The sequence below is a fragment of the Prionailurus viverrinus genome, unplaced genomic scaffold (genome assembly GCF_022837055.1).
Source record: "Prionailurus viverrinus isolate Anna unplaced genomic scaffold, UM_Priviv_1.0 scaffold_35, whole genome shotgun sequence".
NCBI classification, from domain to species: Eukaryota; Metazoa; Chordata; class Mammalia; order Carnivora; family Felidae; genus Prionailurus; species Prionailurus viverrinus.
This window is the reverse complement of record NW_025927605.1, coordinates 7,383,425-7,400,858: the sequence shown is the minus strand read 5'-3', so window position 1 is coordinate 7,400,858 and position 17,434 is coordinate 7,383,425. Positions and strand designations below refer to the sequence as shown.

Here is a 17,434-nt window from a genome sequence, read left to right as displayed (position 1 = left end):
CTCGGAGCCTGGAGCCTGTTTCCGATTCTGTGTCTCCCTCTCTCTCTGCCCCTCCCCCGTTCATGCTCTGTCTCTCTCTGTCCCAAAAATAAATAAACGTCCTTTTGAAAAAAATAAATAAATAAAAGATGATTGTGTTCAAACTGCGAGAAATGTGCCCTAAGGGTAAACTGAAGCCAATGTTAACAATTTTTAAATTAAAGTTATTTTTCATGTTTTGAAAGTGATTTTTCTTCTAAAATACTCAAAATTGGAGCACCTGGCTTGTTCAGTTGCTGGAGCATGTTGACTCAATCTCAGGGTTGTGGGTTTGGGCGCTGGGTGTGGAGACGGCTTAAAAAAAAAAAAAAGATCTTAAAAAAAATTGTAAATACTCAAAATGATCTATTAAGATTAAAAGGCAAAATCAAAATGATAATGGACAAAAGCTCATTTAAAAAACCCAATTTAGGGGCACCTGGGTGGCTCAGTCGGTTAAGCGGCCGACTTCGGCTCAGGTCATGATCTCACGGTCCGTGAGTTCGAGCCCCGCGTCGGGCTCTGGGCTGATGGCTCAGAGCCTGGAGCCTGCTTCCGATTCTGTGTCTCCCTCTCTCTCTGCTCCTCCCCTGCTTGTGCGCTGTCTCTCTCTCTCTCAAAATAAACACTGAAAATTTTTTAAAAAAAACTAAAGAGTACAAATGGTTTACTCTTTTTAAATGTCCCAGAAGACACTATGTGCAGTTGTTGTGAAAACTACACTGATTTTTTTTAGCGCTTTTAGAACCACGACTCTCCTGCTCTGTGTGGGATCTGAGAGGAAGAATTTAACAAATGAAAACATTCGTCTTTTTCTCTTACCTAAGCATTTTGCAGCTCAAGTCTTACCTGCATCCAAAGAACGGCCTCAGGCTTTCACTGCGCCCCCGGATACAGCCCTCTTTTGAAGACATAAGGTGTGGAGAAGCATTTCCCCCCGGGCCTGAATGCTGTTAGTCCTAGGAGTGAATATCGAGAGTAACAGAGCACTGAATCCGAGTGACGGAGACGCCCAGATGTTCGTCAGCAAGCACATGTGATATACAGGGTTCTCTAAAGGTTCCAGACAGGGGCTTTTCTTGCCTGGTTCTAAAGGCAGGACTGGATGGGACAATCCAACATGGTCTTCCTATATAGCTATGTTATTGGAGGTCAAGTGAACGGACCAGCACCGAATGACTGTCCCTGTTAGTTAAAGCTGCCGCAGCTTTTGCAGTAGAATCTTTATGACCTACACAACGGGACGAGGTATGCGTTCAATTCTGGGTTTGGGAGAATTAAAAAAAAAAAAAAAAAAAAGACTGCCAGCGTATATCCATACCCAGGCAAGCCCGAATTAAACAAAATCAACCTGACTTTCTTTATTGCAGGACTTCTCAGAGCCTATGCTAACGTGAATTAGCGAACTGACATGCTAATTCACATGTGCTAATGTGCATCGCAACTTTCCAAGAGGGAGCTACGTCTTGCGGTATTTTCCAAAATCATCGGACCACCAAAACATTTTTCATGACGTTTTATTCCCAGCCCACAGCCCCGTTTTCAGAAATCCTGAACTCCCCTCGACGATCTTCCGCAGGAAAGAGTGGAAACCCTAACGGCAGGGCTAATACAGCACTTGGGGAATCTGCTGACTCCTGAGATAACAGAAAAAGCCTTCCTCAACAACATGTGATGGCTCCTCTCTGCAGACGACCAGGGACTTGAGTGGTCAGCAGTTGGTGTCCAGTTCCCGGAAATGCCATCGCACTTACTCTGTTGACCACGGCACCTTGCTTAGCACGGGGTCGGAGTTCAATCCCTGGCGTTCTGGAAATGTGTCCTTGCGGTGATGAGTCTGATGCCAGGGAAACCTTCGTTCTGGCGGACGGTGGAGTCCAGCGCTGTCCCCCCCCCCGCTGCCTGAATCCCCTCGGCTTCCAGCCTCCCGACAAGCTCACTTCACAGAACCTTCCTCAGCTGCCCGGGCACTGGTCACCCTTCCTCCTCCGCTTCTCCGAGCCTGGCTGCACGATTCCGCTTAGCGGACTCGACTGGACCAGGCTGCAGCCTCCTGAAGGCAAGGACCCTGCGTCATTCACATTATCGGAGCGCCCAGGGTGACAACAAATAAACATTTGCGGATGCCGGAAGCGGTGCCACTGACCATGATATCACTTCTATCGAATAACCCTCAAAACCCCAGCAGCCACTCTTTCGACCAAGGATACAACCCACCATGGACTCTTTTGCGTGAGGTCAAATGAGACGATGCGAGATGCTGTGTGTCCCTAACTGGTAACGGGTCCTACAGACAAATAATGACTGTTGTTGATACGCCTCTGTTGCCCCTATCGGGGGTTGGTCCCTTTCTAACGACCCTTAGGCTCTGACGGGCATTTCTCGTCCCTGAACCTGACCCATCTGCCCCACCCGCTGGCTTATTCTTTCCAACATCCGTCTTCTCAGGAGTCTATACTTGGGTATCCCCAGCACCAGTCCCGCTGTTCTGGGTCCCACGACGGGTACGTCTAGAGCATTCCTGATGCCTGGGCACCTTTATGTGGAGCACTGGAGATGGTTCTTGAAGTAATGGAGAGCCAGCTTGAACTGGATCTGGTCGCGGGTGTTGGTCCGGAACGTGCTGTACATCTTCTCCAGGTCCGCCACTGGAGAACGGGCCTGGTGACCTATGATCACTTCTGGGCACGACCCCACAAGCAAGCTCCCGAGCCCATCAATAAAGAACTCTGTGAAGAGAGGGAGAACATCAGCTAGAGAGACCCCAGGGCCATATCCCAGGGTCCGGGCAGGGGGGCGGGGAAGGGGGGGCGCGGCAGGGGGCAGGGCACAGTTTATACCCCTCGGGAGGTGGAGCCCATGCAAAGCCACCTGCCAGGCTGATGAGCGCGAAGGAATTCATAAGCACGTTTCTCAGGGATGTGGCCAGAGACACAGAGAGACACAGATCAGCTTTCCGGCTGGACAGAACTATGAACTCCCGAACTGAGGGAGCAAGAGGGGAACGAGGGAGGGGACCGACCTGTAGGGGGAGGGCGTCTCACATGGGAGCAGCCGTTGGGGGATAAGAGGCAAAACGAGAGGGGAGAAGGGAGGCAAGAGAGACCTTGAACTCCCTAGTCTGGGGGAAAAGGGAGAGAGGCCCAGCGTGGCAGGCAAGGACCACGATCGGTGGCGCGTGTCCCTTGGAAACAACAGACTCCTGAGGTCGGTCCGGAGGCCAGAACCTTCCTCACCCTTCCAGCTCTTCCCCACCTGAGTGAGCCACTCGCCGCAGGCGGGGGTCGAAGCCAACTCTCTGGAGTCGCTCTGTGTGGGCCAGGAAGAAGTTGACCACGCCGCTGGTCACCACACAGCGGGGGAAGCCATCCAGGGGTCCGAAAGAGCCTGGCCTCCGGTGAAGACAGTCCCCATTCTGACTCCGCTCCAGCAACAGCTTAAACTGGAACACGTTCCCGAGCACACTGCCACCTACCTGACCCGTGGGCAGAGAGACGCGCGTCAGAGAACGCAGACTTGATATTCAGGTTGCCTCTGCCAGGAAGCCTTCCTGGACTGAACCTCAGTCACTTGATGAGGGAGCAAAAGGCAGGCTGAGGGCAAAGCAGAAGCTGACACCCCCCACCCCACCCCCCACCCCCAACCCCCACAGCCACGGTGGGATGTGCCTGTGCCTGAGAACAAAGGAGAGGCGAAAACAAATGGTTAGCTGATAGAGATCACAGTCCTGTGGGACCTGAGTCCCCCTCAGTTTGCAACTCTGTTGATTTACCAGAAAAAAGTAATCTCAGAAACATAGAGAGTCGATTTCCTGGGACCCTCATGCCACCCTCCTCTCCAGAGGACAGAAACTCTCATATAATCAGTCGCTTCTCACACACTTATAACGCCTAAGGGTCCCCTCCTTGTGCTATAATAAAAACACATTTTTGCACCGAAGGTGTCTCAAGAATTCTTTCTTGGCCCATCGGCTCCAAACCCCAACACTCCAAACCACATCAGTTACCAGAATCATGCCTGGGGCGCCTGGCTTAAACATCTGACTTCCGCTCAGGTCATGATCTCACCATTACCGCGTTCGAGCCCCGTGTCGGGGTCTGAGCTGACGGCGCCGAGCCTGGAGCCTGTTTCAGATCCCGTGTCTCCCCGTCTCTCTGCCCCTCCCTTGCTTGCGCTCTGTCTCTCTCTCTCTCTCTCTCTCTCTCAAAAATAAATAAACATTTTTAGAAATGTAAAAAGATAACAATAGAAACAAGAATCACACCTGTTCCGTATCTACCCTTCATACTATCCCTGGGATTCACTCTTTTTGCTGTCCCAACGTGCCTTTCCACCCACCAGCAAGGTCCGTTGATCTTTTCATTCCTTCTTTTTTAAAAAATGTTTATTTATTTTGGGGAGAGAGAGAGAGAGAGTGAGCAGGGGAGGAGGAGGGGGGGGGGGAGACGGAGGATCCGAAGCAGGCTCCGGGCTGACAGCAGATGAGCCTGACGCGGGGCTCGAACTCACAAAGCAGGAGATCACGAACTGAGCTGAAGTCGGACGCTTAGCCAAGCGAGCCACCCAGGCGCCCCTGACCTTTTCACTCCTGCTCACCCCAGGAGATCTCGCTGGTGGGAGCAGAAAGCACCATGTCCAAAGGGCAGACAACTCTGCTCCAGCAAGCTCGCTCTTTCCAGAAGGTAAGTCATTCCCTCCCACGAGGCGGAGCAGTGTTCAGGGGCAGGCCCGCAGCAGCCTGCGGGCACAAGGGTCCCTTTGTGGAATCACCACTGCCGGCCCTCTTGCAAGGGGCCTTGTGTCTCGAGCTGCCTCCCTCCCCCTGCTCTGCTCCTGCCCCGCCCCCCCCAACCCACTCCCACCCTGAGAGGAGAGAAGAATCACCACTTCTTTCCTTCTTCGTTCAGCAAATAGACCCTCTGAGTTTTAAGTGGACTAAATTATGATACAGCCAGAGAGAGCAGGGGAGAGAGAAAGAGAGAATCCCAAGCAGACTCCACGCTCAGAGCAGCGCCTGATGCATGGCTCCATCTCACAACCCTGGGATCGCGACCTAAGCCAAAATCAAGAGTCGGATGCTTAACTGACTTAAGCCACCCAGGCGTCCCTTCTTTCTCCTTCTTCTTCCTCTTTTTTTTGTAACCTCAATAAGGCTACGTACGCTTTTAAAAACGTTGTACCCTTCACATTTTTTTTTAATGATGTGTGACAGAAGGGCGCCTGGGGGGGCTCAGAAGCGTACGACTTCGGCTCAGGTCGTGATCTCACGACCGTGAGATCTGTAAGATACGTGAGATCACGGATCTCAGGTCCGTGAGTTCGAGCCCCGCGTTGGGCTCTGTGCGCACAGCTAGGAGCCCGGAGCCTGCTTCCGAGTCTGTGTCTCCCCCTCTCTCTGCCCCTCCTCGGCTCACGCTCGGACCCTCTCAAAAATAAATAAACAATAAGAAGTGTTTACAAATAATAATAATAATAATACAATAAAACAAATCAATGGCGTGTGACAGCAACAGAGAGCACTGCTCTGTTTCCCCTCACACCGGTCCGGGGAGGAAGTTAGAAGTGATCCCATAAACACACCGTTTTAAAGATAGAACAAGGGTTAGGAGCGGAGCAGGGGTGGGGCGGGGGGGGGGGTCATTAACTCAGAGAAAAGTAAATATGGAGGCAGAGACGGAGGCCGCACACCTCCTGATCCCCGGTGTGGCGCTCTCAACCCGAGCTGTGCTGGCTTACCCATCTCCTGCATGAGCCCCTCGCCCTCCCGGGAACCCTCCCTCCCCTGCCCCTACCTCTCTTCCCTCCCCTTCCCCTTCCCTCTCTTGGCTGTCTCTACAGATTGCAGCGGGGGGGGGGGGGGGGGGGGGGGGGGGGAGGGGTAAAAAGCGGCAGCTCAGCCTTACCACGTCCAGTTCCGTTTTCTCTAGGACATCCACCAGCACCTCAATCTTGGTCTTGTCGTTGAAGAGAAAATCATCATCCACCCAGAGAACGTATTTGGTGGTGACCTGAGAGATGGCCAGGTTCCTACCGGCGAACCAGCCCTGCGGGTGGCATGAGGGGAGATCAGAGGTTGCCGGCCCCGGGCGCGTGTTAGAATCCCCCCGGGAGCTTGCTAAGTTCCCAACAGCCAGGCTGCACCCCAAACAGGAGGAAGGACAGGGACTCCCTGAATCAGAGGTTGACATGAAGAAAAGGCCAGGAGGGGCGCCTGGGCGGTTCAGTCGGTGGAGCGTCCGACTTCGGCTCAGGGCGTGACCTTGCGGTCCACGGGTTCGAGCCCCGCGTTGGGCTCTGGGCTGGCAGCTCGGAGCCTGGAGCCTGCTTCCGATTCTGTGTCTCCCTCTCTCTCTCTCTCTGACCCTCCCCCCTTCATGCTCTGTCTCTCTCTGTCTCAAAAAATAAATAAACGTTAAAAAAAAAAAAAAAGAAAGAAAAGAAAAGACCAGGAAGCCCTTCGTTGGTCCCAGGGCCAATGTGGGGTGACCGGAGTCCTTTCTCGCCTGACTCTCTGACTCTCTTTCCACTTCCCCTCCTGGTGCCTGGAAAGTGTTGGAGGGTGGGACGCTATAGTATATATCATCCCCTCTTCTTTCTGTGTGTCCTTGTAGGAAAGGGTATGTGAAGGAGAGAGAAAGGGAGAGAGGGAGAGTGCCTCTAGCTTGGCTGGAATCACAGGGATCACGAGGTTCTCTGCTCTTGAATCTGCAGGTCAGGAATCCTTAGGACGTCCGACACCTCAAGTCACTTAGAAAGACTAATGTCCACACCAAGCGTGAGGAAAGACGGACTGATCGCCTCGTTAGTGCAGAAAAGAGTGACCCGATTTCTCTGTGAAGGTGGAGTCAGCAACGGGGCTCAGAGAAGAGCCCCCCCCCCCCTCCACCCCAGAATCGGGCTTCCTTGGGAAGGCCACTCAGGCAGCCCCATCCAGGGAAGAACTGACTCTGGGTCCCAGGACCCAGATGCCTCCCCATCTGCCGGGGACACACCTTCCCAAAGGGCATGGTGTAATACTCCACATGGTCGTCGTTAATCTTCAGGGGCTCCTTGCTGTCATCGGCCACGATCACGGTCAAGTCTGGGTAGAACTCCCGAACGCTCCGGAGCATGGTCATGAGCTTGTGGGGACGGAGGAAAGTTTTGGTGGCGATGGTCACCAGGTCTCTGAGCTTCCTCTCTGGCCAAGAAAGGGTGGATGTCATGAACAGACACTTCTCCCCAGAAGACATCCAGATGGCCAACCGACACATGAAAAAATGCTCAACTTCACTCATCATCAGGGAAACAAATATCAAAACCACAATGAGATATCACCTGACACCTGTCAGAACGGCTCACGTGAACAACTCGGGCAACAACAGATGGTGGCGAGGATGCGGAGAGAGGGGATCCTCTCGCACCGCTGGTGGGAATGCAAACTGGTGCGGCCACTCTGGAAAACAGTATGGAGGCTCCTCAAGAAGTTAAAAATAGAGCCGCCCTACGACCCAGCAATTGCACTACTAGGCATTTATCCAAGGGATACAGGTGCTGTTTCGAAGGGACACGTGCCCCCCCCCATGTTTATAGCAGCACTATCGACAATAGCCAAAGTATGGCAAGAGCCCAAATGTCCCTGGATGGATGAATGGATAAGGAAGATGTGGGATATCTATACAACGGAGTATTATTCAGCAACCAAAAAGAATGACATCTTGCCATTTGCAGCCACGTGGATGGAACCGGAGGGTATCACGCTAAGCGAAATTAGTCAGAGAAAGACAAACATCGTATGACTTCGCTCATTTGAGGAATTTAAGATAAAAAAAAAAAAAAACCCAGATGAACATAAGGGAAGGGAAGGGAAGCAAAAATATTATATAAAAACATGCTGAAAGCCATCACCCCATCCATGGCTTGTGGGCGACGGCTCCAGATCCCTAAGGCAGCGCTCCTTCTCAGAATGACAGACGTCATCATTCCAGAAGCCCCTTTCGTAAATACCTGTTGCACCATTACGTCAGCTCCCCTCGGGTCTGAGGGAGTGAGAGAAAAGTGATCGGTGGAAAGGGTCAAGTAAATGGCGTTCAAGGGCCTGTCAAATGAATCATTTCCTCCCTTTCCTTGGGCCACAAGACGCCTCGGGTTCTTTTGTTCTGCGGGAAAGAGAGAACCCGGGGCATGAATTACTATAGGATGTGGTCAAGGTCGGGGACTCCTGGCTAAGTTGGTGGTGTAGCTTTCTGTTCGAGATTCCTTAGTTTTCCCGATATAGAGCAATCATAAAGATACAAAGATATCGCCATGCTCCAAAGCACACAGTAGTTCCCAAGGAACAGAAATAAAAAGCCGTTGAGCGGGGCTGGAGCTGGGGCCTGCTGCGTTCTGGAACCAGAAGCATCGGCGGAGGCTGATTCTGAGGGGTGAGCGAATTAAGGTGTCTCATGGGACGTGCGGGTCCAGAGCCAGGCTTGTTGCTAGAAGCCACAGAATGGAGCTAAGTTGCACACCCTCCATCCCTCGCCACCTACTCCCTGCCAGGCAAGGAACCCCAGGATGGCTATCAGCCCTGCACACACGTCTGGGCCCAAACAGAAATGACGCCACCCCCCCCCAGCCATGACCTGTGCCACGCCACCGTCGGACCCAGAAACTGGCTCTTCCATAACCCCGATATCACCATGAGGCAGAGTCCGGAGAGGGAAGGGAGAGAGAAAACAAAACAAGCAAGCAAAATCTCCTACTCAGGATGAGCTCACCCACAAAAATTACAAAACACCCAAAGAAAAATTAGGATGAACAACAGCCAATGAGTCCACCACGGATTGAGCACAAAGATGAACCCATTCCAGATAGACTGGCAATAACAGAGGAATCCAAAAACGATTTAAAATGAGAATGCTTGGGGCGCCTGGGTGGCGCAGTCGGTTAAGCGTCCGACTTCAGCCAGGTCACGATCTCGCGGTCCGTGAGTTCGAGCCCCGCGTCGGTCTCTGGGCTGATGGCTCGGAGGCTGGAGCCTGTTTCCGATGCTGTGTCTCCCTCTCTCTCTGCCCCTCCCCCGTTCATGCTCTGTCTCTCTCTGTCCCAAAAATAAATTTTAAAAGGTGAAAAAAAAAATTAAAAAAAAAATAATAAACTAAAATGAGAATGCTTAAAATTTTGAAGCAATATGGGGCACCTGGGTAGCTCAGTCAGTTAAGCGTCCAACTTTGGCTCAGGTCATGATCTCGCGGTTCATGGGTTCGAGCCCCAAATCGGTCCCTGTGCTGACAGCTCAGAGCCTGGAGTCTGTTTCATAGTCTGTGTCCCCGTCTCAACCTGCCCCTCCCCCATTCATGCTCGCTTGCTCTCTCTCTTTCTCTCTCTCTCTCTCAAAAATGAACGTTAAAATTTTTTTTAATCTTTAATATTTTGTTCTTTTTTTTAATGTTTATTTATTTTTGAGACAGGGAGAGACAGAGCATGAGTGGGGGAGGGGCAGAGAGAGAGGGAGACAAAATCTGAAGCAGGCTCCAGGCCCCGAGCTATCAGCACAGAGTCCGACGCGGGGCTCGAACTCATGGACCGTGAGATCATGACCTGAGCCGAAGTCGGACGCTTAACCGACTGAGCCACCCAGGTGCCCCATTTTTTTTTTTAATCTTCGAAGCAAGAAATAACAGAATCACATGTATGAAAAAGAAAATGAAATAAATCAGGCATAAGTGAAATGAAAATATTTGGATATGAAAACAACTTAAAATTATAGAAAATAACTGGTAAGAACCAAAAGAGGGACATGACTTCACATGTATTAGAATGTTTTTAAAAGCAAAAGAGAATGCTATGAACAACTTTTATGACCCCAAATTGGTGATTTTATATCAAGTGGATAGTGCTATAGAAACCCTTAAAAACGGACTCAATGTACATACAGATCAATAAGCACTAAAGACACAGAGAGTTGATATTTTAAAATTCCTCCTTTTTCTCTCGCTTCTTCCCACTCACATTCCTTCCCTTAACCCCCAAACACCTCCCCCGCAAACTTAAACCAAAGACAAAAAAAAAAAAGAAAGAAAGAAAAGAAAAAAGACACAAGGACCAGACAAGTTAAAAGAAAAAAACTTTGGGGCGCTTGGGTGGCGCAGTTGGTTAAGCGTCCGACTTCAGCCAGGTCACGATCTCGCGGTCCGCGAGTTCGAGCCCCGCGTCAGGCTCTGGGCTGATGGCTCGGAGCCTGGAGCCTGTTTCCGATTCTGTGTCTCCCTCTCTCTCTGCCCCTCCCCCATTCATGCTCTGTCTCTCTCTGTCCCAAAAAAATAAATAAACGTTGAAAAAAAAAATTTTTTTTTAAAAAAAGAAAAAAACTTCAAGGGACCTGTAATTCCTGTATTGTTACAATTCATTTCAGAAAATTAGTTTTAAAAAAAGGAGAGCTACTCAACTCATTTTATGAGACTGTATAATATAGATAACAAAACCGGGCAAGGACATTACCAGAAAAGATAGTCTCAGTTTTGAACACAGGCGCAAGAATCCTAAACAAAATAGTAGCAAATTTAATTCAGCATTTGGTCAAATGACACACTGCCACCCAAATGGGTTTGTTGCCGTGGATGGAACTGGAGGGTATTCGGCTGAGTGAAGTCAGAGAAAGACAGATGTCACATGTTTGCACCCATATGTGGAATTTGAGAAACTTAACGGAAGACCGTGGGGGAAGGGAAAGGGAAAAAGTCGTTTCAAACAGAGAGGGAGGGAGGCAAACCATAAGAGACTCTTAAATACAGAGAACAAACTGAGGGTTGATGGGGGTGGGGGAGAGGGGAAAACAGGTGATGGGCACTGAGGAGGGCACTTGTTGGGATGAGCGCTGGCTGTTGTATGGAAGCGGTAAATCATGAGAATCTACTCCCAAAGCCAAGAGCACAGTGTATGTTAGCTAACTTGAAAATAAATTATATTAAAAAAAAAAATGGGTTTGTTGCAGAGGCGCCTGGCTGGCTCAGTCTGTAGAGCATGTGATTCTTGGCCCGAGATCAAGAGTCCCACACCGGGCATCAAGGTTACTTGAAATAAATAAATAGAATAAAGCAGTTAAAAAAAAATGGGTTTGTTCCAGACACGTGAGGATATTCCGCTGCAGGAAATTAATCAGGGACTCCTGGGTCGCTCAGTCAGTTACGGGTCCAACTCTTGATTTCAGCTCAGGTCATGATCTCACAACCGTGAGATCGAGCCCCACGTTGGACTCCATGCTGGGGGTGCAGCCTGGTTAATATTCTGTCTCTCCCTCTCCCGCTCCCCCTCTCCCCCACTCACGTGCTCTATCTCCCTCAGAGAAAGAAAGAAAGAAAGAAAGAAAGAAAGAGAAAGAGAGAGAAAGAGGAAGAAAGAAAGAAAGAAGAAAGAAAGAAAAGAAAAAAAGAAAATCACCCAATGTAAATCACTACATGAACCCAATTAAAGGAGAAAAATTATTTCAACGGATGCAGATAAATTATCTGATTAAAATCCAACACGCATCCATAATAAAAATTCTTAGTAAGAAAACAGAAAATAGAAGGTAGAAACAGAAAAAGCCTTGGCAATAGAAGCAGAAGGAAATAACTTTCTTAGCCTGATACATTTACCACTCCCACACAGCAAACATTACTAGTGTAGCACTAGAATGCTCAGGAACAAGTCAAATCGCCCTCTAGGACTCACTGCCACTATTCAACCCTATACCGGAAGTTTTTGCCAAATGGAGTCAGACAAGAAAAAAAAAAAAGTATAAGAATTAAAAGCAAAGGAAGGGACAAAAAAAATCAGTACTTATCTAAGAGACTCTATGTTTGTGTTTAAACACATCATCAATAAGAGGGCAACAAAGATGCTTTTTATGAGTCCAACGTTTGAAAGTCACTGATGTCCTGGGGCTCAGTCAGTTAAACGTCCAACACTTGATTTTGGCTCAGGTCATGATCTCACGGTCACGGGATCGAGCCCCACGTCACAGTCTCTGCTGAGCATGGGGCTTGCTTAAGGTTCTCTCTCTCCCTCCCTCTGCCCATCTTCCCTGCTTGCATGTTCTCTCGCTCTCTGTCTCTCAAAAAAAAAAAAAAAAAAAACAAATCAGAGCCTGGAGCCTGCTTCGGATTCTGTGTCTCCCTCTCTCTCTGCTCCTCCCTCACTCATACTTTCTCTCTCAAAAATAAATAAACATTAAAAAAATTTTTTTAAAGAAGAAAAAGATTCAATTCACAGTAACAATAAAAAACATAGAGCACCTAAGACTAAATCCAACAAAATGTGTGCAATTTCTTTACGAATAAAATTACAAAATAAATTAATGATTGAAGAGCTTATGAAGAGACTATCGCAGAAACCATAAGATGGAAAGGTATACCAGATTCGTGACTGAGACTATTCAACTTTGCCAAGTTGCCAACTCATCTCTAATTCATCTATAAATTCTATGATATGCTAATCAAAATCTCAAGGGATTTTGGAGGAGCTTGATGAGAGGATCCTGAAATTCTAATGGAAAAGTCAAACACCAAGAAGAGTTAAGAAAATGTTGCAAACGAAGTACAGTCATCCTGAAGTATAGATTAAAAAAAAAATTATTTATTTTTTTAAAAATTTTTTTAACTTTTATTTATTTTTGAGACAGAGAGAGACAGAGTATGAAGAGGGGAGGGGCAGAGAGAGAGGGAGACACAGAATCTGAAACGGGCTCCAGGCTCTGAGCTGTCAGCACAGAGCCCGACGCGGGGCTTGAACTCACGGACTGTGAGATCATGACCTGAGCCGAAGTCGGACGCTTAACCGACGAAGCCACCCAGGTGCCCCTAAAAAAAAAATGTTTAATATTTATTTATTTTAGAGACAGAGAGAGACAGAGCGGGGGTGGGTCAGAGAGAGGGAGACACAGAATCCAAAGCAGGCTCCAGGCTCCGAGCTGTCAGTCAGAGCCGGACACGGGGCTCAAACTCACTGACTGTGAGATCACAACCTAAGCCGAAGTCGGATGCTTGACTGAGCCACCCAGGCGCCCCCGAAGTATAGATTTTATCAGCACCAGATGTAAAACTTATACAGCTTACTGAAGTCTTATGGGATTGGCCCAAGGAGAAACAGACCAATGCAACCCAACAAAGCCAAGATTCAGACCCCTGCATATATGAAACTTGGTATGTGACAGACTGGTCACACAAGCCATGGAGGAGGAGGATAGATAGGCTCATTAATATATGGTGTGGGGACAACATGCTATTCATATACAAAAAATCAGATCCCCAGCACATGCCACACATAAAAATAACTTGTGCGGGGATTAAATATCTACATGTGAAAAACCAAACCTACAACTTTGAAAGAAAAATACCGGAGAATATCGTTATGGCTTCAAGGTAGGGAAGAATTTCTTGAGCAAAGCACAAAAAGCAAAAGCTAGGAAAAAAAATCACTTGTACTACATTAAAGGATACAACTTTCACATAACAAACGACACCAGAAACAAAATCAAAAGACAAGCCGCAGATTGACAAAAAAAGGTCAGAATCTAGAACTTCACACCATAAGGTACGATAACTTTTATGAACAGCTCAAAACCACGCTCAATGCTCTATGCGCGCACACACATGCGGGTGGAAATAGAAATTTACGTATGAAATGTACAAAAACCAGGAAAAGAAAGATATATGTGATCATTTGTTAACAGAAGGGAGGGGGATAAGATTGTGGAAGTTTCTACCTAAAAATAACACCTTGTCTTTAAAAGCAAACCTGAAGCCAAAAAAGAAAACAAATTATGTGACTTTCTTGTACTTAATTCTCTTATTTTTGAGATAGTTGTGTTAGGCAAATATTTTAAATCCTTCTCCCTGGATATTTCATGCTATTACCCTTAAATAGTAATTCAATTTGTATTTTGAATAGACTCTATTTGGATAGAATAGACTTTGAATACATACGTAATATATTCAAAAAGTGCCAAGCAGTTCAAGATTCTGAATATATCGAACATTATACCATGGAACAATTTCTTCCCATCTCTGTCCCCCAATGAGGAAACCAGGAGGCAACCAATGTTACCAACTTCTTGTTCGTTTTTCCTTAATCCAGCAATGAATGTAGATGCATTTTTTTTCTCTCTTCCTTTTTACAGACATGGTAGCTTACCCTTCCCTCTCTTCTGTACCCGCCTATAACTTGGAAATCATTTTGTACCAGCATAAAAAAAAAAAAAATCTCCTGTTTTCCCCCTTCCCTCCTTCAGAATGCCACTGCGTGGAATTTCATTATATGGATGGACCCCACTTGATCTAACCAATGCATCCCACTACTCAGGTTTTTGCTGCAATAAAGAACCTCAAACAAACGTCATTTCACACAGATACAAGCATAGTATGACAACCTCTAGAAGTTCCATTGCTGGCCCGAAGGGAATACACATCCCAAATGTTGATAGATATTGCCAAACTACCTCCAGAAAGGCTATGCCAATTTACACGTCCCACGGGGGTTCATAAGAATGCCTGCACCCTGGGGCACCTGGATGGCGCCGTCGTTTAAGTGTCTGACTTCGGCTCAGGTCATCATCTTGCAGTTCGTGAGTTCGAGCCCCGCATCGGGCTCTGTGCTGACACCTCAGAGACTGGAGCCTGCTTCGGATTCTGTGTCTCCCTCTCTCTCTGTTCCACCCCCGCTGGAGCTCTGCTTCTCTCTCTCTCTCTCAAAAATAAAGATTTAAAAATTTTTTCAAAGAGTGCCTTCCCCCCACTCCTCCTCCAATCCTTTCTGATATGAATGTATTTCACAGTTGTGCTTTTTTTTAAGCATGGGACTGAGTACATATTTTAATGGCTAAAAGTATTGTTGGATTTAATCTGTAGCAAGCTGTGTATTTTTCCATCGGCTTAGTAGGCATTTTTTATTTTTTTTTATTTTTTTAAATTTACATCGAAATTTATATCCAAATAGCATATAGTGCAACAATAATATCAGGAGTAGATTCCTTAATGCCCCTTACCCATTTAGCCCATCCCCCCTCCCACACCCCCTCCAGGAACCCTCAGTTTGTTCTCCATATTTATGAGTCTCTTCTGTTTTGTCCCCCTCCCTGTTTTTATATTCTTTTTGCTTCCCTTCCCTTATGTTCATCTGTTCTGTGTTTTAAAGTCTTCATATGAGTGAAGTCATATGATTTTTGTCTTTCTCTGACTAATTTCACTTAGCATAATACCCCTCTAGTTCCATCCATGTAGTTGCAAATGGCAAGATTTCATTCTTTTTGATTGCCCAGTAATACTCCATTGTGTATATATACCACATCTTCTTTGTCTATTCATCCATCGATGGACATTTGGGCTCTCTCCATACTTTGGCTATTGTGGATGGTGCTCCTATAAACATGGGGGGTCATGTGTCCCTTCGAAACAGCACCTGTATCCCTTGGATAAATGCCTAGTAGTGCAATTGCTGGGTCGTAGGGTAGTTCTCTTTTTAGCTTTTTTGAGGAACCTCCATACTGTTTTCCAGAGTGGCTGCACCAGCTTGCATTCCCAAGTAGGTGTTTTTTTTCAAACGTTTATTTATTTAAGTAATCTCTGCACCCAGCCTGGGGCTCGAACTCCCAACCCCCAGAGTAAGAGACACACCCTCCACCGAGAGCCAGCCGGGTGCCCCGGCTTATTAGGTGTTTTTATTGATTCACAAGCGCTTGCAAATAAAAGCACACCTTTGACTTTAACGCGTGCTGAAGATTTTTTTTTTTTTTTCCCAATTTGTTCTTTGTCATTTGCCTTTGCCTTTGGTGGGTTTCTGCCATAAAAACATTGAACAATTTTGGGTATTTTACGTGGGTACTCTTTCCTTCCTGGCCTTTGTGTTTTGTGACGTACTTAGAAAGGTCTTATACTCTAGGATTGCTTTTTTTTTTTTTTCATTTTTTAATGCTTATTTATTTTTGAGACAGAGAGACAGAGCATGAACAGGGGAGGGGCAGAGAGAGAGGGAGACACAGAATCCAAAGCAGGCTCCAGGCTCTGAGCTGTCAGCACAGAGCCCGACATGGGGCTTGAACCCATGAACCGTGAGATCATGACCTGAGCTGAAGTCAGACGCTTAACCAACTGAGCCACTCAGGCACCCCTAGGATTGTTTTTTTTTTTTTTCACTCCATGGATTTTTTTTTTGCTCTAGCACTTAAAAATATGCGATATTTGATCAATTTGGAATTTCTCTGGGTATGAGCCGTAAGACAGATTCAACTTTCTATCTTCCACATAGCTCCACAGCTGTCCCATGGGATTTCTTGGCTAACCCATCTTTTTTTGCCCTTTAATTTGAAAAGCTGCCTTCATTACATGGTAGAATTCTAACATGGTCGTTTCTGGATTTCCAGTTGGACTCCATTGATACATCTAGCCACATCCCAGTACCATTCTGTTCTTGTTACTATTACTTATTAAGACGTTGTCATTCGTTTTTTTTTTTGCAAAGTAAGCCCAACCATATAATAAGTTAAATATGATTAAGCGATATTAGGAGTGTGTGTCCTCGAATCCGCCCCCCACCCCACCCCCACCCCCACCAAGCAAAGCTTGTTTGTCAGGAATCCAATCAGAGCTGTTATTTTCATTGAATCTCCTCCTCCACCTCCCGGGGGGGGGGGGGGGGGGGGCGGAGGAGGGATGCCTTCCGAATGTCACCAAAACTCCACAGGATCCCACCCTGGAGCCCCGGGGGCAAGGGCCTCACCTGGTCCAGGGTCATACAACCTGGGCATGACAGGATGGCGGATGGTCACTGGAAATCTGGCGACTGAGGACTTGGACTCCAGACTCACTGGAGGGAGACAGAAAGGCAAGGTGGGCAGCACCGCGTCTGGGTCACTTTCCACGCTGCCCCAAGGAAGCTGATTTGAAGCCAGGTGAAGGCCCGGTAGAGAATGTCCCACCTGGGATGAGACTGAGGACCCCATAACATTGACAGCATTCTGGCACCTGACTTGCTCTGCGTCCCTGGGGCAACCTGCTGACTGCCCCCCCCCCTTTTTTTTTCAATTAAGTTCTATGCCTCACACGGGGCTCGAACTCACGACCCACGAGGCCGAGAACAAGAGTGGCAAGCTTTATCGACTGAGCCACCCAGGCGCCCCCAAAGGGAAAAGAGCGACTTGAATTCATCCGGAAAGAACCTGGGACTGCCATCAGGGCGGCAAGGATTGTTCTCCCAGGGAATCCCTGGGGTGGGGGGTGGGACACAAAACCACTGCCCTTGGGACTGGGAGTTCCCCCACATCCCTCTTTCCTGTCAGTGCCCAGGACGAGATACGGATGCGCAGACTGCTTCCCTCCCCTCCCGCAGCTGAGAGCTACAGATAACGGGGAACAGGGCCCGATGGCTTCCAGGTACACAGCGCGAATGATCCGTCCTCACAGAGAGGTACGTGTTCTTT

At 47.8% G+C, this 17,434-nt stretch overlaps 1 protein-coding gene across 1 annotated transcript in view; it reads right to left on the bottom strand.

Annotated features, from left to right (window-relative positions):
- Positions 1-2,556: 2,556 nt before the first annotated feature.
- The window catches only part of B4GALNT2 (beta-1,4-N-acetyl-galactosaminyltransferase 2), a 72,090-nt gene continuing 57,212 nt past the window's right edge, over positions 2,557-17,434 (bottom strand). Inside the window, exons 7-11 of the mRNA XM_047846029.1 lie at positions 16,735-16,821; positions 7,011-7,198; positions 5,922-6,062; positions 3,274-3,493; positions 2,557-2,747 (exon numbers count right to left, since the gene is read on the bottom strand). Of these exons, the coding sequence (XP_047701985.1) occupies positions 2,557-2,747; positions 3,274-3,493; positions 5,922-6,062; positions 7,011-7,198; positions 16,735-16,821 (827 nt within the window). The remainder of the gene's footprint in view (positions 2,748-3,273; positions 3,494-5,921; positions 6,063-7,010; positions 7,199-16,734; positions 16,822-17,434) is intronic.